The sequence below is a fragment of the Calidris pugnax genome, unplaced genomic scaffold (assembly GCF_001431845.1).
Source record: "Calidris pugnax isolate Ruff unplaced genomic scaffold, ASM143184v1 scaffold24, whole genome shotgun sequence".
NCBI lineage: Eukaryota > Metazoa > Chordata > Aves > Charadriiformes > Scolopacidae > Calidris > Calidris pugnax.
Window position 1 is genome coordinate 23,947,959 of NW_015090922.1, and position 26,064 is coordinate 23,974,022.

A 26,064-nucleotide genomic window follows, 5' to 3' on the forward strand; every position below is an offset into this window, starting at 1 on the left:
CCAATTGTTTAAACTAAATTTAGGAAAATTGAAGTAATGGAATAATTAAATTGATCACAAATCTTAAGAAATCTCTACAGAAACAGATATTTTTCTATCTTCTAGATTATCTTTAATAATTCATAAACAGAGTTCCTTTCATTGTCATTCAAAACCTATATATGCTATTAAAGAGTTTGGAGAGAATTTAGGAGAGGTTGGAAACACAACAAAAGAAGGCAGATTTTAAAACATTGAAAAATAAGATTAATTTTTAATATTAGCTAAATAAACACACTGCCTTTATTACATGTGTTATAAATACAGAGGTGACCTTGGGCTTTTCTTATAGAAATTTTATTATATATCTAGCTTCATAATCCCACTTTAGCTCTTATATACTTCAACACACAAACATCAACCTGTTTTCTTCAGGAATATGAAGGGCCATGAACTGCAAAGGATTCAGGCACTGTATCATCCAGCCTTGACGTTCACTGATTCGAGAGACATCAACCTTCAAGAAGTGGTTTGGCACTCTGCTCCAAAGCACATGAGTCAGAAATTGGACATGAAGACGTGGAGGACATTGAGAGACTGGGTTTTTGTGTTCACTTTTGAATAAGCCAGCAGATAATGGCATTACATTCTGGAAAATTCCAACAGAAGAAACAATTAGTTTTATTATCTTTACCAAATAATTTCAAGAAATATATTCAACATACAGTGTATTAAAGTACAGTACACAAGAAATTAACATTTTCAGTAGTTTGTAAAACCAGCTGGGAACTGTTGGCAGATTAGCAGCAAGAGAGCATTGCCCATAAATTTTTCAAAATAGCTGAATTTGAAACAGAAATTTGAATAGAATGTGTGGTCACTTCCTTGGACCAGTGATCAGAACTCCACTCTTCTCTTATCTCTTCTGATTTCTTAAAAGTCCATGTATTCAAAGCAAGGAAGTAAATTTCAGCTTGGTTTACTTGAGCGTATCGTTTGAATGTACTTTAAAACTATTTTAAAACCCTAACGTAATCTGCAGATAAACCAGTAATCCATGCCCTGTTTGTAGAATAAGAGATTTGCCTTACTGACCCCGCTGATTTCGCTTCATCATGAAGGATAAGATTCAGAAAATTCAACAGGACTTTGCAATATCCTCTGCCAATTCTAATCAGTTAAAACCCTTCTCATCCAATGTATTGTCTTTTAAATACATAAAGTATTTTAAAATGAGTTAAGAATAAAAGTGAAAATGACAATAGTGCAAACATTTGCAATCATAAAAGTGCCCAATACCAAGAACACATTGCAGGTAACAAATGGCAGAAAAAAAAAAAAAAAATATTTGATATGATATATTAGACCAAAAATCTGCACAAAATGAAGCATTATTTACCTTTATTCTTCCCAATTCAAACTGGAAAACATTGGGGCTTGTAGCTTGAGCAAATACAGCAGGAAATAACTTTGTACTCGGTTCAACCTAAATCAAATATGCACAAATATATAACTACTGAATAGAAGAAAACACTGTTACTTATTAGACCCCCTCATCCCCAAATGTCTGTATTGACAGTCAATAAGTGCAAGCCTTTGAATAAAACCCCAGAAAATCCAAATAGGAGGGAAAAAAAAAATAATCACTGTCATAACAACCACAATTATTTTTTCATCCAATCTGGTAAAAAACTTTCTAATAAGATGCAATCTGATGATCTGATTTTCCCCATTCCCACTGGAAGACATCATCAAAAAATAATCACCTGATAGTATGTGCCTAGTTCCTTGCCGTTAGCTGTGAAGGTCAGCAGGCCACTGGCAGCATCAATTAAGCAACCAATCTCCAGACCATTATTATTACGTCCTTGTCCAGGGCTCATGCTCTCTCCTGCGCACACCATATAGCAGTTGCTGCGTTTTATACTGAATGTCAAAAGACAAATTTATTTATGGATGGTGTGTACACTTTACATAGTGGACTAAGAACAACTTAGTATGGCTGCAACCAACAGGGCCTTGTGGCTGAAAATAGCAGATCCCACCATAATTAATGCCAAAATTCAATGAAACCTAGACTTCAAAATTGAAAAAATAAAAACAGAGGATGACAAAATATGAACAAGTGCAAAGCTTCTGTAAAATTCCACGACGCAAAACTGACTTCGCAAAATAATGTTTTAAATAATTTGAAATTAACCATAACGTATAATTTCTGGCATGGATCACAACTGAAGTGCTGAGAGGAATTCTTGTATTAATTTTGATCTGCTCAAACCCAGAAAGTTCGAAAAATACTACAAGGTATTTTGCTCTATTTTGTACCAGTCCAGAAGTCAGTATTTACAGCATCATGGTCTGAAACTACATAGAAAAGCTATTTTACTTTTCAGTGCCTATTGATTTGATTAGATCACTACTCCATTGTTTCTTCATGTGCAAGAGAAGAAAACAAGTTAAACTTTTACCTATTACTTTTTTGTTTGTTTGTTTTTACACCAACCCAATTACATTAACTAGGGTGGATTTAGAGTTTATAAATTGTTAGTTGCTTTTATGGGTATAATATATGTATCTTTTTAAGAAAATTGTAACCAACCTCTCATGAACCTTCCCTTTCTCATCTCCCAGTGTAACTGTGACAGTACGCACTCTGTCCAAGTCAAAGCTTGTGTCATACTGGTGAAAGTCAGACGTAATCCAGCCCACCCAGACATTAGCAGGTTCTTGACCCGGAAATATTCTCACTGAATAATAGTACTGTCAATAAAAAAAAAATAATGTCAATAAATGTTAGTATTTGGTTCCCAGTGTATCAGTCTGATTCAGAATTAATGTCTTGCTCTAAAATCTGAAAACACATTATCTCTTCAAAAGTAGCATAGGCTTGTTCAAGCGCAATTCATAGGCAAAGCAACAAAAGAATATAAACACTAATCAAAATGCAGCCAACTAAATATGTATGTTAAAACACAAAATGTAAAAGATTAAAGATGAGGCTTATACACTTGTGTTGTAGGCTTCAGCATCATAGCATTGTAGGCTTTTTTTGTACTGCAGCTACAATTTTTATACTGTAGGTGACTCGCCTCTAGTATCTAATATCTTTTAGAAAGAGCAGAATGCATCCAAAAGAGATTTTTTCCATTGAACATTGAAGACTGAGTGCTTATGCTTGTCAGAGAAAGATGCACAAAGCCTGCACAAAACTTTCACTGGGAATTCCGTGAAATAAATGTGGAGTAAAACCAGCACAGATACTTTCAAATGGTCCTAAACATTGACCTGACACTAGCTTAATGCACTTTTTCCCATTCATCTCATTATTCTACAATGTTTATTCTTCCTCTTTTATGTTTGGTGTTATTGACAGTAATTTCAAAAATAGATTCAATTAATTTATGGTTTTCCATGTAGAATTTGTTTTAGACTGATAACCAAGTCAAAACAAAAGGAACATAGCAGTCTCAACTTCAGTACCACAGGGCTACCACAGACATTTTCCCTGTAAATTAGGTTCTCAAGCTGTTACAAGCAAGAATATGTAGTTACTAAAAAATAAAAAAAAGAAAAAAAAACAAAACAGCTAAAATACCAATCCTATGTTACGGTACCGTGGAAGTTTGCATCAAATAATCATAGTCATCCCTATCATCTGCCAGCACATCCTCAGTAAGCCGTGCAGAGTGACTTGTGCTATAATCTGGCTTTGTCCTCCTGAGCATAAATCTGTAATAAAACATGTGAAATCAAAATGTCTATGAAAAGCTCATTATAACAATATTTGTACACAAAGGAATTTTACATTGATACATTATCCCTAAATACTATTATTTATTAATAAATTTATTTTATTATTTATGAAATACTAATATTTATTATGTTAGCCCTAAATAAATGGTATTTATTACATTATTAATACATGGCACTAGTTAGTTTATTACCTCCATGTACATTAAAACAAAATAAATTCTTCAAAAAAGAGAAAGAGACGGGCTCATTTTTAAAAGTATTTAAATCAATTCTGAGCTTAAACTATTCAAAAGCTACTTGGAAACTAAACTCATGCAACGTAACAAATTATCAGGCTGTTAAACACCTATGTCACTTTGGAAGAATGTGGAACCTTAAATTACCTTCATGCATTTAAAAATACCATCCACATGCCCTGATTTATTCTGCAATTGAAATCTTTTAACAAATCAAGTTTGGTAAAGAGAAGCAGAAAAGGGATGGAAAGCTGCAGTAATATTGTCTGGATAATGGCCCAGTGTTTGCATCTCCACAGCACCATCAAGCCAGGTGTTCTGCTCCTGACTTCAAATGAAAAATTAGGGATAATGAACATGTCAACTAGGGAATATGCTTATGATTATTTGGTTCATTAAGTGAAATAAGACACTAATATACATTTCTAGATAAAGATTATATAACACCTTCAGCTTTTTGGAAGCCACGTGAAAAAACATTGCATGTCACTTTGAAGACCTCCTAGTTCTGTCAGAATGGATCCCCATGGTTTTAGAGTGCACTTCACATGATGATGACAAAAGACTTCACAATAAACCCAATGATAGGTTTCTAATAGCTTGAAAAATGTTTTCAGTTTTCTGCTTAATTTTAATTAATTACATCATGAGTGATGATGCAATTTAATCACATGAATGCTCTATGTTCCACCTAATATGTTATATCCAAATTTAAGGGAAAATCAGGCAAAAATCTCTGCATTTTCTTCTTCAAGAAACAGGGAAAAACAAAAAAAATGGAAAAAAAAAAAGAAAATAAGGAAAAAAAAAAAGTAAGCCAAATGTGCTACAAACCTTTGTTTAAGGCGTGAAGGCTTTTCTTGAACATAATCTTTATGGTTGTTTAACTCTGGTTTTGTAGCATCTTTTTCTCTTTCTGTCCGGTCAGGAACTAGATGACCATGAGCAGTTTTCATTAGGACCTCAAAATCAGAATCAGCATCATAATCCTCCAAGTCATTCTTCGGGCCAAAAAGACCAGAGCCTGGTAACCCTCCTGCTGCTGATCTGGAGAACACCTCAGCACATTCAATGGGCATGCTTAATCGAAAAAACATGACTTCTGTTTTACTGTTCTGTGAACCAAAGGACTTCTGTGTGACCTTCAGGCAGGGGCAGCTGTCTATGGTGCCATCAATCCTCATCACCTATCAAACATAAAGATTTAGTGGTTTTGAAGCTGATGCTTTTCCCTCCTTGTAAATGTTCAACTTCTATTTCTAGAATAAGCATCCATGACTTGCAAAACATGCAACAGTATGCTGTCAATAGGAAAATGTATTGTAAACGTGCTGCCGTTTCAATGGGAAATAGTAACTATAAGGACTGGAGGTTTTTGTTGTTCCATTGTTAAATCAAACGAATTACCTTTTTCATCATAACTGTTTGCAACATAAAGACAACCCCACTCAAAACAACACAAATCAACTAATATAAATCATATGTGAACATATGCAAGAACACAAAGTATTTCCTAAATCCTACAGGGTGATACACATCAGCTGAAAAAGAGTACTTATTTCATCAATTTCATAACGACTTCATGGTAGGCCTACAAGGTGTGAATTCAGTTCCATCAAGATGCTCAACTGATTGCGACAGAAGTGTTGACACAACTGGCTAATAAAAATTTACTGAAATTAAAACCAAATAGTTATGGAAAAATCACTTCACAAAGTGTGTGCACCAGAACACATGGTATTTGTTATGTAGAAATGCTGAATTTCTGGAAGTTGTTTACAAACATAGCTCTCACTGCACAAGGAGCTCTTACTGAGAACATCTTGTTGAATTTGTCTCTGAGAATGTTATGTTTACACATATGATAGATTTCACAGACAAAGTAATACTATCAACCAAATAATTACAGTATTTGCAACTCCACTCAATATAAGAAACTTGTGCAAGGGTCATCCAGAATCGGCTCAACATATCACATTAAAAATCTTGTCTAGAAGTGCAAAAGCAAAAACATAATTCAAACATATTCATAGAAGAGTCTAGAAACCTTTTAATAGGATTACAAACCTCAATGTGTTCATGATTTTGTGGCACTGGTAGAAACTGAGGGAGCCTTTTACTCAGCCAAATAGTGATGTCTCTGTTTGTATTAACAGCAAAGGGTTCATACCCTTCCTGTAAGCCACAGATAGTGAAATATTTTAGAGTGCTGACATCTTTTCCAAAGTTCATTCTTCCCACTTGAGATGGGCCCAGGCTGCATACAGGTAGAAATCCTTAAAACAAGATGAAAGAACACATGGGTTGTACTTCATGAACATCAGAGAACTGCTGTCTTCCATAACCCAATTAAAACAAATTCCAAAAAGCAAACAGTATAAATGTAAACAGTCATCAAGAGCACATAACCAATATTGTATCTCAAATATTATTCTGAAAACGAAAAGCTCTCTAATAAACATGGATCTCTTCATGCAACACTCAATTTACTTCACAGAAATCTAAGAGTACTTCAAGGAGCCTGACAAACAGATCTCCCTGCTAAGCCAGTAGAGTGTTGCCAATTTTACTCCAAGCCTTACTACTACTGATATTCTTCCTAAAATTCCATTAGTGATGGTATTTTGAGAGAACCTCAAAAATTACTTAAAAAATATTAAAATTAATTAATTAAAAAACTTCATAAGACTTTGTGACTCTAGATAATGAGAACTGACAATAAGATACTGTAGCTTCATGAAACTTGGAGTACTTTGGTTTTGGGTTAGGTTTTTTGTTTTTACTTTTGAATCAGCTTCGCACTTGTATGCCTCCACTCTTATCGTTTCACTAGCACAGGGAACTCAGTTGTGACTCCTTTGTATTTTTTTAAAAAATGTTTGGGTTTCTTTTTTTCCTCAGGTTCAGAATCACAGTCTAAAAACCTAAACAAATCTTTTATTTCTTCTTTTTTTATCCTGATTTTGAATTTCCTCAACTACAAACCACTCTTCAGATTCATTTGACCCAGTTATTAACAAAACCTTTTCTTTTGTATCAACAAGAAACATGAAGCTCTGTTCAATGATTCTGGTTCAAGTGAATATACCAGTTATTAAAGGGTATAACGACAAAGTTCCTCACTGTTCTATAGGCTGCCCAGATTGAAAAAAATAAAGAGGGGGAGGAGGGGAGGAGAGCAAAATATGTGTTCATTAAATGATCTTTAGTGACAAAAGCAAACTCCAGAGCACCATCAACACCATTCCTATAGGAACAACTGCTCAACAGATACAAAATCAGCCTTTAGTACCACCTTCTGAAGATTTTATTACAGACACACAAGACTGACTAGCATGTGTATTAGGCATGATAAATCAAAGGACATAAACTATTAGTGTATTCCAGATGTTTACCTTCCTAACAAGGCTCTTAAATCACAAGGCAAGAACTTCTCAGATAACATAGGTGATTTAGACAGCAGGATTTATGTCCATTCTGCCAGTGCAAATTCAATGACAGACAATAATAAGGAGTATCTTCCAGCATTAAATGAAACAAAATTCTATTATACAACACATAACTGGGAAGGTTCTAATAGAATATATAGATTTACACTGTGGTAGAGCTCAGCAGCTTTAGTATGGGAGAATTTACTACGTTCCCTGTTGAGTTAAAGGAAGCCATAAGCTGTTGCAAAAGTTTTTAAGCAAAGCCAAAAGTCAAAATTCTATTTTCAATAAGCTTATAAATCTCAGCTCATCACTCAAGAACAGTAACAGCCTCCAGTGGGCATCAAGTTGTTTGAGAATAGGTTTTCATAGAAACAGTTGTGACACTGTGAATATTCACAGTATTAACCAAAAATGACATTAGATTTGCTGTAAACCACATAGGTATATGCAGCCTAAAGTATGTGCTTTCTCTGTCTCAATCACCTCAACATTTAATTTCCAGTACTTATTGATGTAAAACATTTTCAGATGTTTCCAGGATGTATGGCACCCACATTTAGAACCTTATGAAGAATTTTGCTTTCCACATCTCAAAAAGGATACAATAGATCTAAAAACGTCTAATGGAAATGAAACTGCTTTCTTATCAGCAATAATTAAAGAAATCATACTATTCCAGCCTCCAAAAATAAATTAAGGAGGTATGATACATAGAGAAGATGAACAGTAAATGATTTTTCAATGTCTTTCATAACAAAAATTATGATGAAAGAAACTGTTTGGTAGCAATCTTCAAAACAAAGGGAGGGACTTCCTTATACACCTGACAATAACGCTGTGGAATTCTCTATCACATAGCATTACGGCATAACAGCTCACATTGATTCAAAAAGTGTTTAGAGACCTTCATGTGGGAAATAAAAAAAACAACCAACCAAACAAAAAACCCCCACATAACACACACACACAAAACCATCAAGACTTTTCAACAGAAACATATCATGTTTGCCATCAGAAAGCTCCTGAACCAGAAATCACTGGAGGCTGAGCAACTGTATCACTATCTACTTACCCTGTTCTGACATATCCACAGGCATTTGCTATCCACTGCTGTTTAAAACAGAATAGTGACCTAACCAGTTTTTTGGTAGAAACACTGCTATATTTTAATAGAAATCACAAAGGAGCAAAAGCATAAAATAAGTGTTCAAACACAAGCAGATATAAATCAATCAGCTGGACTGGCACTGGTATTTATACTCCATTCATAAACAGTGCCAGTCCTAATCATGGAAGCGCTACTTCTGTCTCTGGTGAAATTCTGCACTGATTTGTCAATTGCATAGTTGTCAGTAAGGTGTTTCAGGGCTTTTCTGTATCTGGAAGAGATATGGCATCTCATCTTACAGGGCGTGTGCTGGTAAAGCAGTTACGTGTCTTACTATGGAACACAAATTAACTTTCAGTACCCTTCTCTAAATGGGCACCCAGCCATATTAGATGTGATACTCCACAGATCCTGTGGAGCCCTTGCATGCTGGAGGTGCATAAAAAGATTATTTACCCGTGACCTGGCTCTTAATCTCCAGGATAACAACTGAGCTATGGAGCCAAACTTTTATTTTATTGTAGGAAACAGCAAATCAAGTAGAAAGACTAACACCACCACAAGAAAACTAACCCTCTAGCATTGTCTGTCACATGTGGCAAAGCATAGGAGAGCAACACTTTTTATGATATTCCCTACTTTCAAGAATATAGGATGAACCTCCTGACCCAATTTGTCAAACACTCACTACAAACAGGTCATGCTCACAGAGATCATGAGTTGACAAAACAAAATTTGGTTTGCTCAGTGTACTTGTGCATATCTACAGTATGAAATTCTCTTGCACAAACACATAATAATATGCCATTATGTTTAACAATTTTACAGTTAGATGGTATCTTATGTAAGATGCAGCATGAGAGTCTTACTAGTAAGCTGGCAGAGTACCATATTCCCTTTTCACTGTTCCTACGTAAATTAAAACCACAGGACTGATTTATAGTCAGACTCTTCAAAGCAGGACATTGGGGTCTGACCAGAAATTCTACCTTTTTTTCTAAAGTGAAAGGTCCCTTTCTGCAGCAGCATATGGCATGCACAAGATTCACTGACAGAAGTGACCTGCAGAAAGGTCTCAATGCTCTTAAGCTAGAACCATTAACAAAACCAAACTAAAACCAGCCTACAAAAAAATGAAAGCTCTATAAAAAGTCATATTTAATTCGGGTATTATATACGTGTGTTTATATATATACACACATACATATAGATGCCCTCCCCTCCCATGAACTGTATAGGAAATATCCATAATATTCATCCAAGTTATTAAATCTGAAATCAATCAGCACGTTCGTTTGAAAGCAGAATAAGAAAGCTTTATTTCAAAGGCAAGCTCTTTTCTACAAACACAACCCTAGAGGAACTTAATGTGAATTAAAAGGACTTTGTGAAAAATCTGAGAGGCTTGACATTGACATTAAGTCTTTGACATGGCTTTGACATGGCTTCAGGTTCCATGTCAAACTGGGAACTACATTAGCGGTTTCAGACTCAGCAGAGATCTCTCTAAATCTGAACCTGCAGCTGGAAACAAGCACCAAAAAGCTACACCACTGTGATTTCATTAAATTTGAAATCAAAATAGTGGTCAAACTGGTGACCCTCAGAATTTCATGCAATTCCCACTTCTCTCAGAATCCCTCTCTTAATGGGATTATATTGGCAAAAAACTGGAAAGCCATTATAATTTAATGGCACCAGCATGATTTAATGCTCATGCCACTAAAAGAAAGCCAATTCATGCATCCCTTTTCCTCATCATGTCAGCACAGTATCTAAGGAAATCTGAAGGCAGTAAAGTAACATGCATGAGTCTAGAAAATTGGTGGCAATTATCTCATTTTCAATGAAATCAAATTATTTCTAATTCCTATGGTGTGACAGAAGAAGGGAGGAAAAAAAAAATCTTCTCCCAATGCACTCCTGAAATTAAAATAATCTGAAATCCAGATGAAAGTAAAGTGGTTAAAATTCAAGCAAAGAACTGCCTAATTAATAAGAATCATATTTCCCCTGGGAACAGGGATCAGTAACCCTAAAGTATCATTTCCAGCTTTTACTGTTCAAAAATTTTACTTTCTCTCTCAAACACAGATGTATTATTTAACACATGTATAATATATTTGCCAGAATATATGTACCTACCAGAAATGAAAGGGAAAGATTAAAGCTTGGAATTACTTTTTTTTTACATTACCGTAGTTCAGGAATTTTAGGCAGTTATCTACATTAATGCAATTTCTTACCCTTTTATTCACACACAAGTATGTAATTAAATTTATAAACAAAAATACCTTTGTGATATAGAATCAATGTGGCACCTGACACAATCTCACAATCTTTGGCATCTTTTCAATCTCATAAACTTCGGCCTCATGACAAGCTAAAATTTGCTGTAGACTCTCAAAGTTACACTAAGAACACTACAACAACAGGCACAAAACTCAATCTGTTGGTTTAGAATTAAGTGAAAAATTCCAGAGGCTAACTTTGTATCAGCTGGCTTTACCTTGGATCAGGTGTCATTTTCCTTCCTAGAGCTAAAAAAAAACCTTAAAGGTGGTTTAAACTCCCTACCTTAAGTTCTCACTAATTTGACAGAAATTTGGTAGTATTTCGGTACTTGATCTAGACAAAATTTGATGTCACTGTCCATGGTGGGGGAGGGTTGAACTAGATGATCTTCAAAGGTGTCTTCCAATCCAAATCATGCTATGATTCATTCTATGATTCTGTTATATCATATGGTGACCTGCTGCAGTGCAGATGAAATGTTATAAATCATAGATTTGAAACCCCAGACACTTCCCTGCAAAATAGTCAAAAGGTCTGATCACAAAAGATTGCTGCAAACTTCACCGCAGAAAAAGCCCTTGCCTCATAGTTACACCCAGCACACCTCCTTTCCAAAGCCTTGATACTAATCAAAGAGAGAAAAGGACAAGAGGTACTTTGCTAGAGTGAGGGAGGGGAAAAGGAAAAAGAAAAGAAAAACAAGCAGCAAATCGCATTAAAGGTGGAGCAAAAGTTGGGCAACAACAGCAAGTTAACAGCACAATGTATTACAGTACTTACCGTCACCAACCTCAAAGTCTTTGAATGCAAGTTCTGAACCTGAGTCATCCAGCAGGATTTCACCATTTAGGGTGAACATCATAGTGTGCTCATTCATGTCAACCATACATCCAACAACATCTCCTGCCAACCAAGAGCGGCCAAAATGCTCATTACCTTGATGCCACCTCTGTGCCTGAAAAGGATTTTAAAGAATTTCAAAGAGTAATAGTGACAATGTATGAGTTCCCCTCTTCGTCAGTGGTACAACTAATAATTAGCCCCCCTCAATTAAGATGGTACTAAAATTAACACTTTCACAGCATATAATTCCAAAACAATGCCTGTGGGTACTTCAAGTTGACTTTGAAAATTAAAATCCAACAATTAATATCCTGCAAGCACCTCTCACATCAGTATTGTAAAACGTTGCTACGTGAGCTGACAGGGAAAATTGCTATTTCAACTTCATAGTAACAAGTAAGAGCATGGCTTCTTTTTATGCAGAAGCCCCATAAAGATTTGTAATGAAAATAATCTGCTATCAATTACAATGTTAAATAGCTGCTTCACAAACTTTTTTAAAGCAATTGCTTTTGTTTAACTTATAGACTATAAATTCAGAGCTTCCAAACAAGCTTTATTTTTTCCTTAAGTATAATTGTAAAAATGTTGTGTAAAAATAAACTTCCTATCATACTAGATTTTGAAAGGAATACAATTGTCTGTGGATGGGACACTCTGAGCTTCTGATAATTTCCAGATTAGCTAAGGGCATGATTAAAGATTCATATGACTGACCTTCAAGTTCAAAGACTGCAAAGGCTTTGGGTAGGGTCTTGGATTGGAATTCAAATAAATTTACATCTACTAAGAACTACTGTAACACACATAAGACAAAGCAGTGTTAATAAAAAATAGGTTCCTTATTCATATATTCCATCACAAGTAGATTTTTATCCTCTGTATCTATCTGGAAAATCCTACCAAAAAAATGTCCTTTTTAGGTATCTTGAAGGTCAAAAGCTTTTCTCCAGCCAATGAGAGAATCCATTAAAATCAAAGACAACAAAATAGTTTTGTGGGCTGAGATCTAAAGGTCAAAACCTAAGATTCAGAAGGCAAACTACTACAAAGCTATTCTAGTAAAGTCACAGGACTTGAACAGTTTACTTAAGCCAATCAGGTATTTTAAAAAATAACTTTTCAGTTCCCTTTTTAAGGCATATTCTCATGTAATACAGGACTGGAAAAAAAATTAAATTCCAACAATATGAATAAAATACAGCTTGAGAGCTTGGTCTGACCGGGAACAGCCAGGAATACTGTTGATTTCTATTACATTTTGTAATAGTAATAAAGGAAATTAATTCCAACATCAGATACAGGAAACATTTTGACCCGAGTCATCAGTAGCCTTAATAGTAATTATGGTTTGGATAGCAGTTGCACTTGCCTTCATAATGAAATAAAAGGTTTTAATGAGTCATTTAATCTATTCTGATGAAAATCTGTAACATATAAAATAGTTTGTTTTCCTATATATTTTTACTACTAGATTTCAATATTTCGTTTTCTCATGCAGGGTTAAATTTCAGCAAAAATTACTGGTTCTATCGTACCTCATTTACTCTAAACCATAAAGATTTCCATAAAAACCTAGGTATGCTCTTTGTAACTTTTACATTCCTGTAAAAAGTATCAAAGTTTGCCTCAAACACTTACTGCTAATAATCTTAACCATGGTTATTCCCTAATGGCACTTCTTATAGAGAGGAAAACAGAGTAAAAATTTAAAGAAATTATCCATAGTTAATTACAAATTATTCTCAAAGAGAGAGAAAGAAAGAATTTCATAAAACAGAAATGAAAGAAGAGAAGGCAATTAAGTTGAGGCAATGACACATGGAATAAGCAAAAAAATTAAAAGTCTGCAATCACTCATATTATTACAGATAAATATATACAAACCTTAAAGCCATCAAAAACAAAAGCTTCTTCATCTGAGCCAAGTTCCTGGTCTGGCAGACAACCTGGCCTGGTCCAGCCAACTCTCATGTCTCCTGCAGTAACTGCCTCAAACTCGAAGTACCACTTCCCAGCCTTCACTGCGTAAGTCTTTTCTGTGCGGAAGATCCTGAATTTTTCCATTATCCCACTGCACACATCCAGCCTCATTGCTGTAAAGTTTAAAAAATAATAAAAAAAAAGAAGAAAAAAAACCCTAATGCCAAAAGTACTGCATTCAACTACTGACAAATTAAGGCAGTGAACCCAAAAGGCAAAGAAATCCCTTTGAGCATAGGCATGCAAAGAAGAAAGTGCTTGCAGAACAGCATTATGGGGAAAGCACCCTTGCCTATTCTGGGAAATCAGCTCACTTGGGCACCTCTTTAAAATGACCCTACACTAATTCATTCAGCATGGGGAAATCTAAAAAAAAACAAAACAAAAAAAAAACCAAAAAAAACCCAAACAAAAAACCCCACCAAAAGTAGAACTTAGAAGTCTAAGTGCAGTTACAGGGCTAAAATCCTCATTAGGATAACAGAAGCATGGTGGAATAACTCACATGATTAGAGTATTGCAATGGATGGATACACGTTTTTTAGGAAAGATAGGATGGAAAGATTATGAGGAAGAGTTGCCCTTCCGTGCAAGAGCAACTGGAATGCATGGAGTAGTGCTTTAGGATGGTTCAGGAGCCAGTTCAGAATTTGTGTGTCAAGATATGCAGGCAGACCAATATGGGTGGTGTAGTGGAGTATGCCAGGGGTACTGGGGTCTACAGGGGTATTGGAGCCAAGACATCCTCATTTAGGAACAGAATAATGGAACAGAGTACACCTACAGCAAGTCTGCAGATGAAAAAAACACTGGAAAGAGCAGCGGATGCACCAGACAGTTGTGCTGGCATTCAGAGGGATCTCAACAGGCTGGATAATTGGCTGAGAGGAATCTCATGAAGTTCAACAAGGAGAAATACAGGGTAAGAATAACCCCAGGCAACAGAATACACTGGAGGCTGGAAACCAGCTAAGCAGAGAGGACCTGGAGGACCTGGTACACAAGAGGAACGTAAGTCAGTAATGTAGCCTCACAATAAAGAATGACAGAAGTATCCTGGACTGCATTAGGAACAGCCATGCCAACAGGTTTGGGGAGATAACCCCTCCCCTCTACTCGGTGCAACTGAAGCCACATCTGGAGTTCTGCGTCCAGTTCTGAGCTCACCAATGCAAGAAAGACACCAATTTACTGCAACAAGTACAGCACAGGGCCATAAAGATGAGAAAGGGGCTGAGCCATCTTATGAGGAGGGGCTGAGACAGCTGAGACTGTGCAGCCCAGAAAAGAGAAAGCTCAGGGGATAACCTCATTTATGAGTATAAATATCTGGTAGGAGGGAATCAAGAAAAGGGAGCCAGACTGTTCTCAATGGTACCTGGTGACAGGGCAAGAGGCAATAGGCACAAGTTAAAAACCATGAAATTCCATCTGAACACAAGAAAACACTCTTTACTGTGAAGGTGGTCAAACGCTGGAACAGGTTGCAACAGTTGTGGAGACTCCATCCTTGCAGATAACCAAAACCCATCTGTACATGGTCCTGGAGCTGCTTTAGCTGACTCTGCTTGACCAGATGATCTCAAGACCTCAGCAATTCCATGATTCTATAAGCTGGGCTCTCAGTTATTTTAAACAAAACAAAAACACCAAATATACAAACCCCAACAAAATACAGACTATATTAATCTTTCAATCACTATGAAAGACAGATGTTTGTCTTTGAAACAAGATTTCTCAACTCAGACATCTTCTTTATCTAGATATCATGATCAATTCATCTAATCTTCTCATCTATATTTGAAAATTTAGATTTCTTAATTATGTCATTGTTATAAAAAATGTATTACTGCATTTCTTAAGTATTATAATAAATAATAGAATGAAGGTTACGACTTAGATGTTTTTGCAGAAGCAATGGAAAACAGACAATAGTATCATAAAAAGCTTCATGCAAGACTTGCTTAATAACACCAAAAATCACAATGTAAGTATATTCATGCTTCAGGAAAAAATATATTAACTTCTGTCAAGATAAAGGGCAACAAATCTGGAAAGAATAAAGATGCCCTTAAGAAGTGCATAAAAGTAGTGTTAAAGGCAACTCCTGTTTAAGGCAAAGCAAGTTACTGTTCAAGAGCAAATGAAAACCTAGTCACAGCCAGGGTACTATTTAGAAAATATTATTTAGCTAGTGAAAGAACAGAAATAACAAGACGCTAAGTTTGAGTTGTATTGAATATTCTCCTTTATTATCTCTCAAACTGTTGAAGAGATAGTCAGATGACTCCAAGACTTCACAGTGTGCCTTAAAAACTGCCACTTCTCACTTCAAAGTTAGTCAATTGTCAAGCTGAGATGAAGAAAAAGAGCTTGTTCACATTTCTTGTCTAGTGCAATTGAACGTAAAATAAATTAATAGTTGTGTGAAAACAAAAGCTTTCACAGGCACTGATTCATTTGGTTAAGTATCTGTAGCATGATCACATATGCTTATCGTAGCTTACTATGCTTCATTTCAAAATTCTCTTAATTGCAAGTCATTCATAAGAAGCTAGTTTAAGAGTATTTAAGTTAAAAATTCCCTCTTCACCAGGTAATTATAAATATTTTTTCTCAAAGACCAAAATGGCTACATGAAGACTTTCAAAGGAGGCTAAAGTTAAACTTTGACACATTCAACTTCTCCAAAATGTATTCACTGGTTCTCTAACTCCATGGAAGAATAATGGCATAAATAATACTGAAAAAAAATGTAAGCTGTGTGGTTATTGGGCTGCTTCAGATAAAGAGAACAAAAGAAATCCCAAGGGAAGGGTTACAACATAAGCACGTTACTCTGCTTTGTGACAGCAGTAGATAGAAGCTTACTTTATGCCTCACATTTCTGCTTTATAACATTTGTGGAATGCATAAGCAAAGATTTTTTAAAGGGAGAAAAAGTATTTTGGTACAAGTACTGCTTTGAGACATAAGTAAATCTATTTTCTCCTTTTTTTCTTGACAACTAACAAACAATAGTTTTGGACTTGGATCTCTAAACTCTGACGTAACTCTCCATCTATCCATCCATGTCTCTTGTGGGTTATCCCGCTCCTTTACTCCTACTTCCACTCTTTTCCTGTGTTTTCCCACCATCCATTCCACATCAATCTGCTCCCACAGAAATGTACTTTTGTTTCTCTCATTCACAAAACCACAAATCTTAGACTTACCTACTTCTCCAGTTTTCCTCTTTCCCTCATTGCACTGAACATACTGTCTCAAAAAAAATGCCTTTACTGATTCATCTACAGCTATGTGGCATCCACCTCCTACCTATGGAAAATGTTCTCAAAAATGCCCTAAGAATATTACTTGAATACTACTACTCATGAGCCTACTTGGTGCCTTGGAGATGGCCACTCCTAAAATCCTTCTAACATCCCCCTAACACGTTAAACTTTACCTTCTTTATGCTTTCCTTCATTACTTTATATCACTATATACTGAGTTTTCCCTCACTGAGATGCCTTTTGCTACTCTACATATTTTCTTTATGTGGCATCTTCTGCTAAAACAAGTAGAGTCTTATATGGTGAGTACATACAAACCTCCCTCACTGTTGCTTACTTATTACACAGTCCTACAGTCTGTTTCTGACACTTGTTTCCAAGACCCTACTATCAGTTCAAGCCATAAGGTAGCTTGAAATGATAAAAATCACACTTTTGAAAGATGAAAACATTTTCACAAAGCACAAGATGCAATGTTAAATGAAACTCTTGATCCTTCTTCCTTAAATTTTCTCAACTACTGTACCCTCTGGTATTTTAACAGTTTTCTTTACATTAATCAAATCACATGACTCGGGAATCACTCTTAATCTTTCTCTCAGATTAGGAAAAAGAATGCTTCAAGCATTCAGGATCTTTTTCCATAAATTTGTAAGGTACTAAAGCGTGTGCAGCCTTTGAAAATTCAGTATTCTGATCTGATCACCCTAACTCCTCCTCTTCCTGAGTTTGTTATAAGCTCAAATATGTCTGCACGTAGCCATCCAGTTTGTTACTAAACTCTCCCTTTCTCTTCTGTTTTCTCAGTCACATCAGGCTCCACGTTTCCAATATTATCTTCAATAGCCTATAAAATCACATCCCTCAGAACTTACTTCTTATGCCACCAAATGCCTGACTTCAGTTAGGTCAGGCTCATTAAGTTTCCTGGAAGCAAATCTGAAGTCTCTGCCACGTAATTCATTACCAGTAAAATTTTCTCTTTGATGTTCTACATAATTAATATCTTAAAAACACTTCTGAAGACCCTCAGTACCTCACCTATACAGGAGATAAAGCATGTGAACTGAGAATTCATTGCCATTGCACCTAATGCTTTCTAGATTCTAAACAATCCCAAAAATACATTTCCTGTGGAAAACCAGTAATTAATAATAATAAAGCATAAAAACTGATGCCATAGAGCATAGAGCAATGCTTAAAATAAAATTAATGAACAGAGATTTTGTAAAGCAATGCTTAAAATAAAATTAATGAACAGAGATGCAGAACACCACTAGAGGGCTCTAAATCCTTTAATAACTGTATGTATTTTGGCAGATGAAAGGAGATCCCTATGACATGTTTTATGCAGCTCAAAAACTTGAAAGGTTCATAAACTGTAAAATCTAAATCCCCAAAATGAGTATAAAAACCTTTTCCTGAATGCAATTCCAGTCTTTCTCTAAGAAAAAAACAGTTTGTGGGACACTGTTCTGCAGGTCCTTTCCTCTGGAAGTTTTGCAACAGGATTGATGACTGACACCTTTCAGAGGCAAGGATTGCAATTGTATTTCTTACTTTTCATTAGTAACTCCATGCACAGAACTAGCTCAAGAATCTCTGCATCATAAGGAAAAAACAAAATTTTCCAGCCATTCATTCCCAAGGAAAGGCAGGGGCACATAGTTCTCAAAGCTGTAAATGAGAAAAAGGGCTTAATATTGTTCAGTGGGATTTGGAGGAAATTGTGGAAAACGAGCTTACTCTCCCTCTCACCCTACATCACTAGCCAGCCCCTTTACCTTCACAAGAGGCAAAAGCCTCCTATACCAACCAAACCACCTTTGCAGAACCAAGCAGAAGCCATGCTCACTCTCTCTGTGCAGCATCTCCTTCCCACAGTGGGAGGGGAAGAAATCACAAGATTACGCTGCAGTCTTAAACTCTCCAGACTAAGCATAGGCAAATTTAACAGTGAGACCATGGTGGTTTGCCACCAATGCAATCTACCCCACTAGGAAACAGACATTTTGTTCATTCAGCAATCCAGCCTTGTTACACTCTCATGGTATCAGTGATGCCTATTTAGAAGTGTAATTTAATAGCAATCTTGCATAAAAGCTGAGGATCAGAGCAGGTATGTGCTTTGGAAAAGAAATTGAAAACGGCAGGTTCCCCGTGTACGTTTTGGGTACAAGTTAGATCTTCTGCAGAAATGCTTACTATGGCCTAAACAGGTCCAAAATTAACAATTCTATCACAATATAAAGCAGGAAAATTAATCATTTATTAATCAATATATTGATAGGATAAGGTTTAGAAACATTTCTCAAGTTTTCCATACTTTGCTGAGAATATAAGGATGTAAGCTTCAATTTCACCTTGATTATTCCATGTTTCCTATCTCCAAATGAACTTCTAGAATATGATGGCAGAGGGGTTATATCTATTATGCTACCAGTTCCTTTCTATATGTGTAGTTAGTGCTCTGGAATGAGAGTAAAGTACCAAGAATATGCCTCTCATGCTTCATGTTAAAACTTGATCTCAGCATGACGGAAAACTTGTTTTAAAAGCCAAAATCTAAAAGAGAATTTATTTTATTTGTTCATTATATCTCCTGATTTCTTTTACTTTCTTAACATTCTGTATTCTCCATACATGTAACCATACATGTTTTTCCCAGACATAAGACCACCATATATTGAGCAAGATTATAAACATGTTTTCCCGATTTTCTGTATTTTATGGTTGTGTATTGTAGCATTCACAATGCTGATTTAAATTACTTAAGCTTTTTGTTTGTTTGCTTCATCTGAACTATGAAATCTACAAAATGAAGAGTGAAAGGAAGTGCATGAAACATAGAGCAATATACCACTAATGTAAAAATGTTTTGTTTTGTAATTCTTCATTTGAAGCCACAGGACAAGAAAAAGGAAACAACAAAGTAAGATCAAAAGAATCTAAAAAATATAAGATGGAGATGGCCTGTTAGCTTTGGAGATACAGTACCCATTCAGATTGTTTTATTGGACCAACAAATCTAGTAGTGGAGTGGAATATTCTCTTTTTCTTTTTTTTTTTTTTTTTGAGATGGGCGGGGAAGGAGGGAAGGGAGGCACATGCAGATGGGGACAGGAAGAGAGAGAGAGAGAAGAACAAACCAACAAAAATAATTACCATGATCTTGATCAGGAGCTTCCAGGTTGTAACCATAGCCAAGAAGGGTGCGGACTGCTTCCCGAAGACTGTCTTTGTTTGACTTCTTTGTCCGATCATCCAAAAGAGCATAAGGTACAAGGCGAGGATTTCGTCGATTTTTCACATCCTACACGAGTACGAAAAATCAATATTATCAATTCAATTTCAGAAACTGTGCTTTGTCTTAAAGACAAAATTGTGCTAAAGCAGCAGTATAAAAATTACTATTTATATCATCTGAATGTATGGAACTGCAAATACAGCAAGGATTCAAAGAAGTTGCAATACTCTGGAAACTAGTAACAACACTGAATTTTCTAAAAAAGCAAGTTATACACACACAAATGAAACTGCGTGGCTTTTACCTGCTTTAATTTCCCATCAAATTTACTTAATGGGACAGCAATACAGACAGCAAGAATGATAAATGCAAAGAATTTGACTGAAAAATCAAAGGGATTATATTTTATACAGTTCATGAAGCAGCTACCATAACAAGAAGCTGGCACATAACTAAAGCTTAGAGTCATTCCTGTACCACAAATACATAGGTTTTTTTTTAATTATGGCACTAAAAAAAGAGATATAAAAAGTCAAAGAATGAACAAGAAATAAACAAAAGTACAAGATAAAACACTACTAATAAAAAATATTGATGTGTATAATAATAAACAATAAATAGTAAAATACTTAATAAACCTGTGCTTTACTATGTTAAATACATGTATTTTTTCTAAAATACAGGGTCTTGTAAAAATATGGTTAATATGCTTTATGTGGACAATTTTTGAAATACGTAATTTTTTGAAACCTCCAGCTGAAATTAATGTATTGTTAAGGTTAAAATGCTATATGTTAGGTTTATTAACGGAAAATTGATTAGGTTTTCCTCTAGTGCAAAATTATTTTATTAGAAAGCATTGTTTAACTGGATTATTTGTATGGCTAGGATAATTTTTAGTGACTAACAGAATTGCTTTCTTGTCTACATTTTCTTCTTACATTCTGTCAGCACTTGTTAGCAGTGAGAGAAACCTACAAAGAACTCTACATCTTCCTAGTACCTTATTTAAAAAAATAATAATTAAAAACTGGGTATGTAGTCTTTACTACAGTGTGAAAACCACTGTCTATGTGGTTTTCATTCTACCTTTGCAGGCAGAAAAAAAATACTTGCACACGTCTTTTGTTGTCCTTTAACTGCTTAGATACAAGGCTACCTGCCTTTTGCCTCATTGTGGTGAGCAAACATTGAAGTGCAGCTATTAAGCAGTGCTTGATGATATCTGGTCCTACCAGTGATCCTTCTAGGAGAAGAAATATTACAGAAGAGGCATTACCTATATGCTAAAAGGGCTAACAGAAAGATAAGATAATGCATTGCTGAGGACACATATTTCTGCACCATATCAGCTCTAGTTATGTTCAGTGGGAAGGAACAGGGACAAGGCCAACACAAGGACCATTTGAACTACTTCCCTTATTTAGTCCAAACACTGAAGTTGACATCCCCCTTTTTCCAATATATAATTTGGTAGATGTGGGAAAGAGCTGCTTCCAGACCAGAATGGACCACAAAAATGTTGAAGTAAATGTTAGAAGAAATTATTATTTCATATAATAATAATCACATTAACATCAGAGATGAAACACCAATTCTTTATCTTGGAAAGGACATAAAAAGAAAAATAATTAATAATTTCCTCTGAAACACTGTCTGTCTAAAAGATATTATGAAGTACTGTCTTTAAAAATATGAAAGAGAAGTTTGGAATAACAATTACGTAACTTCTTATGCACTATATACAGTTAGACTAATGCACTGGTAATTGCCATAGCAACCATTAACACACATTAACTGGCAGACAGCTGATAACAATCTATGATAATGAAATATAGTATCGGTGCTTTTAAAAATGCCTAAGCACAAAATCAGAGTGACAAAAAAGAAATCATAATTATTAAACAAACTCAATTTTACAGATTTTTTTCCATGCGTCTAATTTTATTTAGTATTATGATCTTTTTCACCCATTCAAGAATCTGACTACTTATTTAAATATGAATATAAGCAGGCATTTTTCTCTTAATAATTCTGGTTTTTTTTCCCCTATGATATGTCTATCTAAATTTTTAATGTTTTACTTATTCCTGAATTAAGAACTGTAATTGTTATAGACATCGTAAGTTTTTTGTACTAACAATCTCCTGCAACTCTGTGGTTTAAATGTAGCTAATCAAAGGAATGATCCTATACTGTGATTGAGCTTTGCACAAACAAGTCAAAAAGAAATCTGATTAGCTAGAAGTAATAATTTTTATTGAGTACAGCTGCAATTCATACGTAGACTTAATTCTTCCTATTCATTACAGAAAACTTATTGTTTTCTATTGTAGACTGTGAAAAGAAGGAAAACTCAGCATAAGGGTATTTTTTTTTGCCAGAATTTTCCAGGTTTGACAGTCTAATGCTTCACCAGAAGACTGTGTTTTGTGTGGACTTTTCTGCCAATTCCTTGTTTGTAGAGTCATTAGAAAGAAAAAGACTTGTTAACAAGATTCTGTTTCATATGGTTTGAGATAGGTAACATACGTGAAGTTCATATAATTTATAACCTATTGTATCACAGGGGAAAAAAAAAAAGCCTATCCACTTTATTAAACAACTTTGTCTTCATTTAATGTAACACAAACATTGCATTAGTTATTTAGAATTTAATTTGGAACTGCTTCAGTAAAAGAATTGCAACCTTGAAAAGCTGGAATGCCTGGCAGAATGTACCCTGAGTGTAAATGGAAGGAACTCATAATAAATAATGTTAAACCTGAGTGATGTAACACTGACCATGAAAACTCAGTATTACTTTATCTGGTGTACACTGCAGATTTTGCTATATATAGCAAATGATAGACAAAGAATTACTTACATCAGCACATACATACTTATTTGTAGGGTATACATGAATTTGAAATAGGTGATAATTGGTCAACAATAGCCCTAATTAAATATACCTCCTAAAAGTAATAGAAAAGAACTACAGAAAAAATACCTGTACACACAACCCCCAACAAATATCAACAAGCTTTTTAAAACTTCCATTACAGGTAATGAACACTGCTGCAAAATAATTCACAGAGGAAACACTCTGGGAGCCAAGAGGTGCAGAACTGCATTCATTCCTTCAGTGAGTACGTGACATGTAGATAACTGATCTAGTGCACTGAAACTAGCAACTGTCTTGCAGCTTGTGTAGACAGACATCATGTAAGAGTAAGAACAAAACAAGAGAGGAGTGCCCAAACTGTCTACAGCAGCATAGAAAACCATAGTAAATTCCATAAGCAACTCTTAAGAAGAACGTATTAAGAGATACATTGAGTGTAATGAAGTTGTACTATTCAGAAGTAATTCAGTAACAAAAACCAAAGCTTCACATAAACCTCTAAAAGACATCTGAAATGATAAAGAATAATAAAGTTCTCATAACTATAAATGTGATACTGCAAACGTATGCTCTGCTGGGCCTTCCCAAAGCATTGAGAAGTTCAGGAACAACACAGATCACTAGACCAAAAGGAACAAAAAGACACCAGAAATTTCCATAAATAAGTGGCTATCAAAAAGAAAAATGGGAAAAGACTGAAAAATGAGAACAGATGAGGAAGAAAGTAGGAAAAACATGATAGTAATTTAACAGGATCATAAATTTTGTGATTTAAAGTGTTAGAGCTGTACATGTACATATTCTGTATGGTACTGAAATGATTTTGTTCTCATAACCAAGGTTGTTAAATAACAAGCACAAAGCAAACATATTTCAGCACATACTCAGTGAGACAGACCTGCTGTTATTTTCCTAGCTTCATTTGCACCATTAGAAAACACTCATTCCACAGCTGTGAATTGATTCTGCTTGCTGCTGTGTCTGTGGATCCTGCACTTCCACGAAGATTTTTGAGCAATTGCCACAACAAATGCTACTGGTGGTCTTGCCAGCAATGCTGTCACAAACCTAGCTCAGTGTGCCACTGTGTGAGTGTTCAGCATACACTCTGTGAACAGTATCATTTACCTACACATACGTTTCGTATCTTGTTATCCAGAGGTCTAGCTTTTCTGCATCTATCATGGCAGCTCGTGTTTAACCATAAACCATTAAAATTAAAAATTAATTTATAGGGGGAAAAGGAAAAATATAATTCTAAACTGTTATTTACAAAGGAAGTAATTTCAAGATTCTAGAACTGGAAAGCACAATAAAGTCTTCTTGAAGCCATATTCTTGGACATGTTAACAAATAATCCTAAATTTATCCACCCAAAGCAGAAGTTGTATTGCTAACCTGGCATTCTAGCAGCTGAGTTCTGTCCTTAGAAGTATGTATATCCTTAGAAATACATGTACAGCTTCCACCATCTTTGCTGAGGACTGTACCCATATGGAATGCCTGGCAGGATGTGCCCTGGCTATAAATTGAACTAATATATCAGTATGAGTAATGTCACATGTGAAAGTTTTTACAAGGACAAGATGCCTTTTAATGCATATTTAATGAGAAAATATGTGACAAGCTTTCAACTTGTGATTTTTCCCATAGACCCATATTTCCTTTGCTTGAATTTCCAGAACAGTGCCTCTCTTGCATTACAGCACTAGGCAGTCTAAGATCAGCTCCCAATCGAATAGTGATTTCATACACTTTCTACAAAAATCTAAAAGAAGTAAGATCCTGACTTTAAAAGACCAAACTGTCTTGCATTTTATACCAAAGAGATATCAGACTTGATAATTGCTTTACAATCCTGACTAATTTTCCTCGGAAAGGAAGCACAGAGCATCTTTTTTAAGATGCTGTTCACACAGTGGGAAGAACTTTTTACGTTGCTGATTTTTATAACCAATTGTTAAATCTATGAGGTTTGTAATATTTTTTTTTAAAATATAAATGAGGTTTCTGATTGTTAGGTTCTTCAGCCACAAAACACAATCCAACATGAAGAGAAAGTAGGACACCCTTTGAGTAAGGGTGACAATGCACATAAGCAAAATTTGAAAGTCAGAATCTGTGGCTGCGACCCTCACCAACAGGGGGGAGACCTAAGAGTCATATATTCAGGAAGGGGATGGCTAATGTACCTGAAATTATCTTCATTTTCTTTCTGATCTCTAAGCTTGCCTCTTTTATCTTGCCTTTCTATCTTTTCCTTATGTATATAAAAGTTGGGATTCTCCTGTATACATGACATCACAGTATTAAGAATGTCAACTGATACTGTAAGTTCATAGATAAATTGTGTGAGTTCTTAATATTTTCTGTTTGATTGTGAAGATGTAGTCACGAATGCATTCTTTTATATTTCAGTGCTGTTTTTCAATCAGCTTGTAATGAAAAAATCCTTAAAAATACCCCCCACTAAAACCTCAGATAATTATGATAGGACATAATGTCAAAATCTGTACACATTTAAACAAAAGCCCCCTCATAGCACAAATGTGATTGTTTTAATTGTGTTACACTGAGACTATATTGTTCCTTTGCCGGGACATATCTCCATTATCTGTCTTTGATCATTTACCTTTTCCTGAGTTCAGAGACAACCAAACTGCAGACAATGACATTCTGCCTTAAAGGGACACTGTCAAGTATTCTCATACTTATTTTGTGCTTGGTTTCCATTTACCCCTGTTATTTAATACGTTCTTTCAAGAGGAAATCTGGGGGTTTTCCTACCTGTTTTCTTCCTTCTGCTCCCTTCATGGAGCAATAAACTACTGTGAGTTTATCCTACTAAAAAATACTTACTTGTTTGTGATCAGTGTCATCACAGCTGTCAGCACAGTTCTGAGAACAGGATTTATTAGTTAACTTGTGCTCCCTCTGCTGACTGGCTTGTTGGCTCTGCAGCAGCAGAACAAAAATACTGTGTATAGTCATGCATAAAAAGCAGCTACCCCTTGTTAAGAAAAAATC

The 26,064-nt window shown here is 35.3% G+C and overlaps 1 protein-coding gene across 5 annotated transcripts in view; it reads right to left on the reverse strand.

The window, feature by feature from the left end:
• Window positions 1-26,064, reverse strand: part of RYR2 (ryanodine receptor 2 (cardiac)) — a 408,602-nt gene that overhangs the window by 135,864 nt on the left and 246,674 nt on the right. For all 5 annotated transcript variants that reach the window (XM_014950610.1, XM_014950613.1, XM_014950612.1 and 2 more), the window contains 10 exons: window positions 20,072-20,219; window positions 13,536-13,744; window positions 11,586-11,760; window positions 6,036-6,244; window positions 4,803-5,155; window positions 3,594-3,708; window positions 2,579-2,739; window positions 1,746-1,905; window positions 1,379-1,465; window positions 402-628 (listed from right to left, as the gene is read on the reverse strand). In XM_014950610.1, the coding sequence (XP_014806096.1) occupies window positions 402-628; window positions 1,379-1,465; window positions 1,746-1,905; window positions 2,579-2,739; window positions 3,594-3,708; window positions 4,803-5,155; window positions 6,036-6,244; window positions 11,586-11,760; window positions 13,536-13,744; window positions 20,072-20,219 (1,844 nt within the window). The remainder of the gene's footprint in view (window positions 1-401; window positions 629-1,378; window positions 1,466-1,745; window positions 1,906-2,578; window positions 2,740-3,593; window positions 3,709-4,802; window positions 5,156-6,035; window positions 6,245-11,585; window positions 11,761-13,535; window positions 13,745-20,071; window positions 20,220-26,064) is intronic.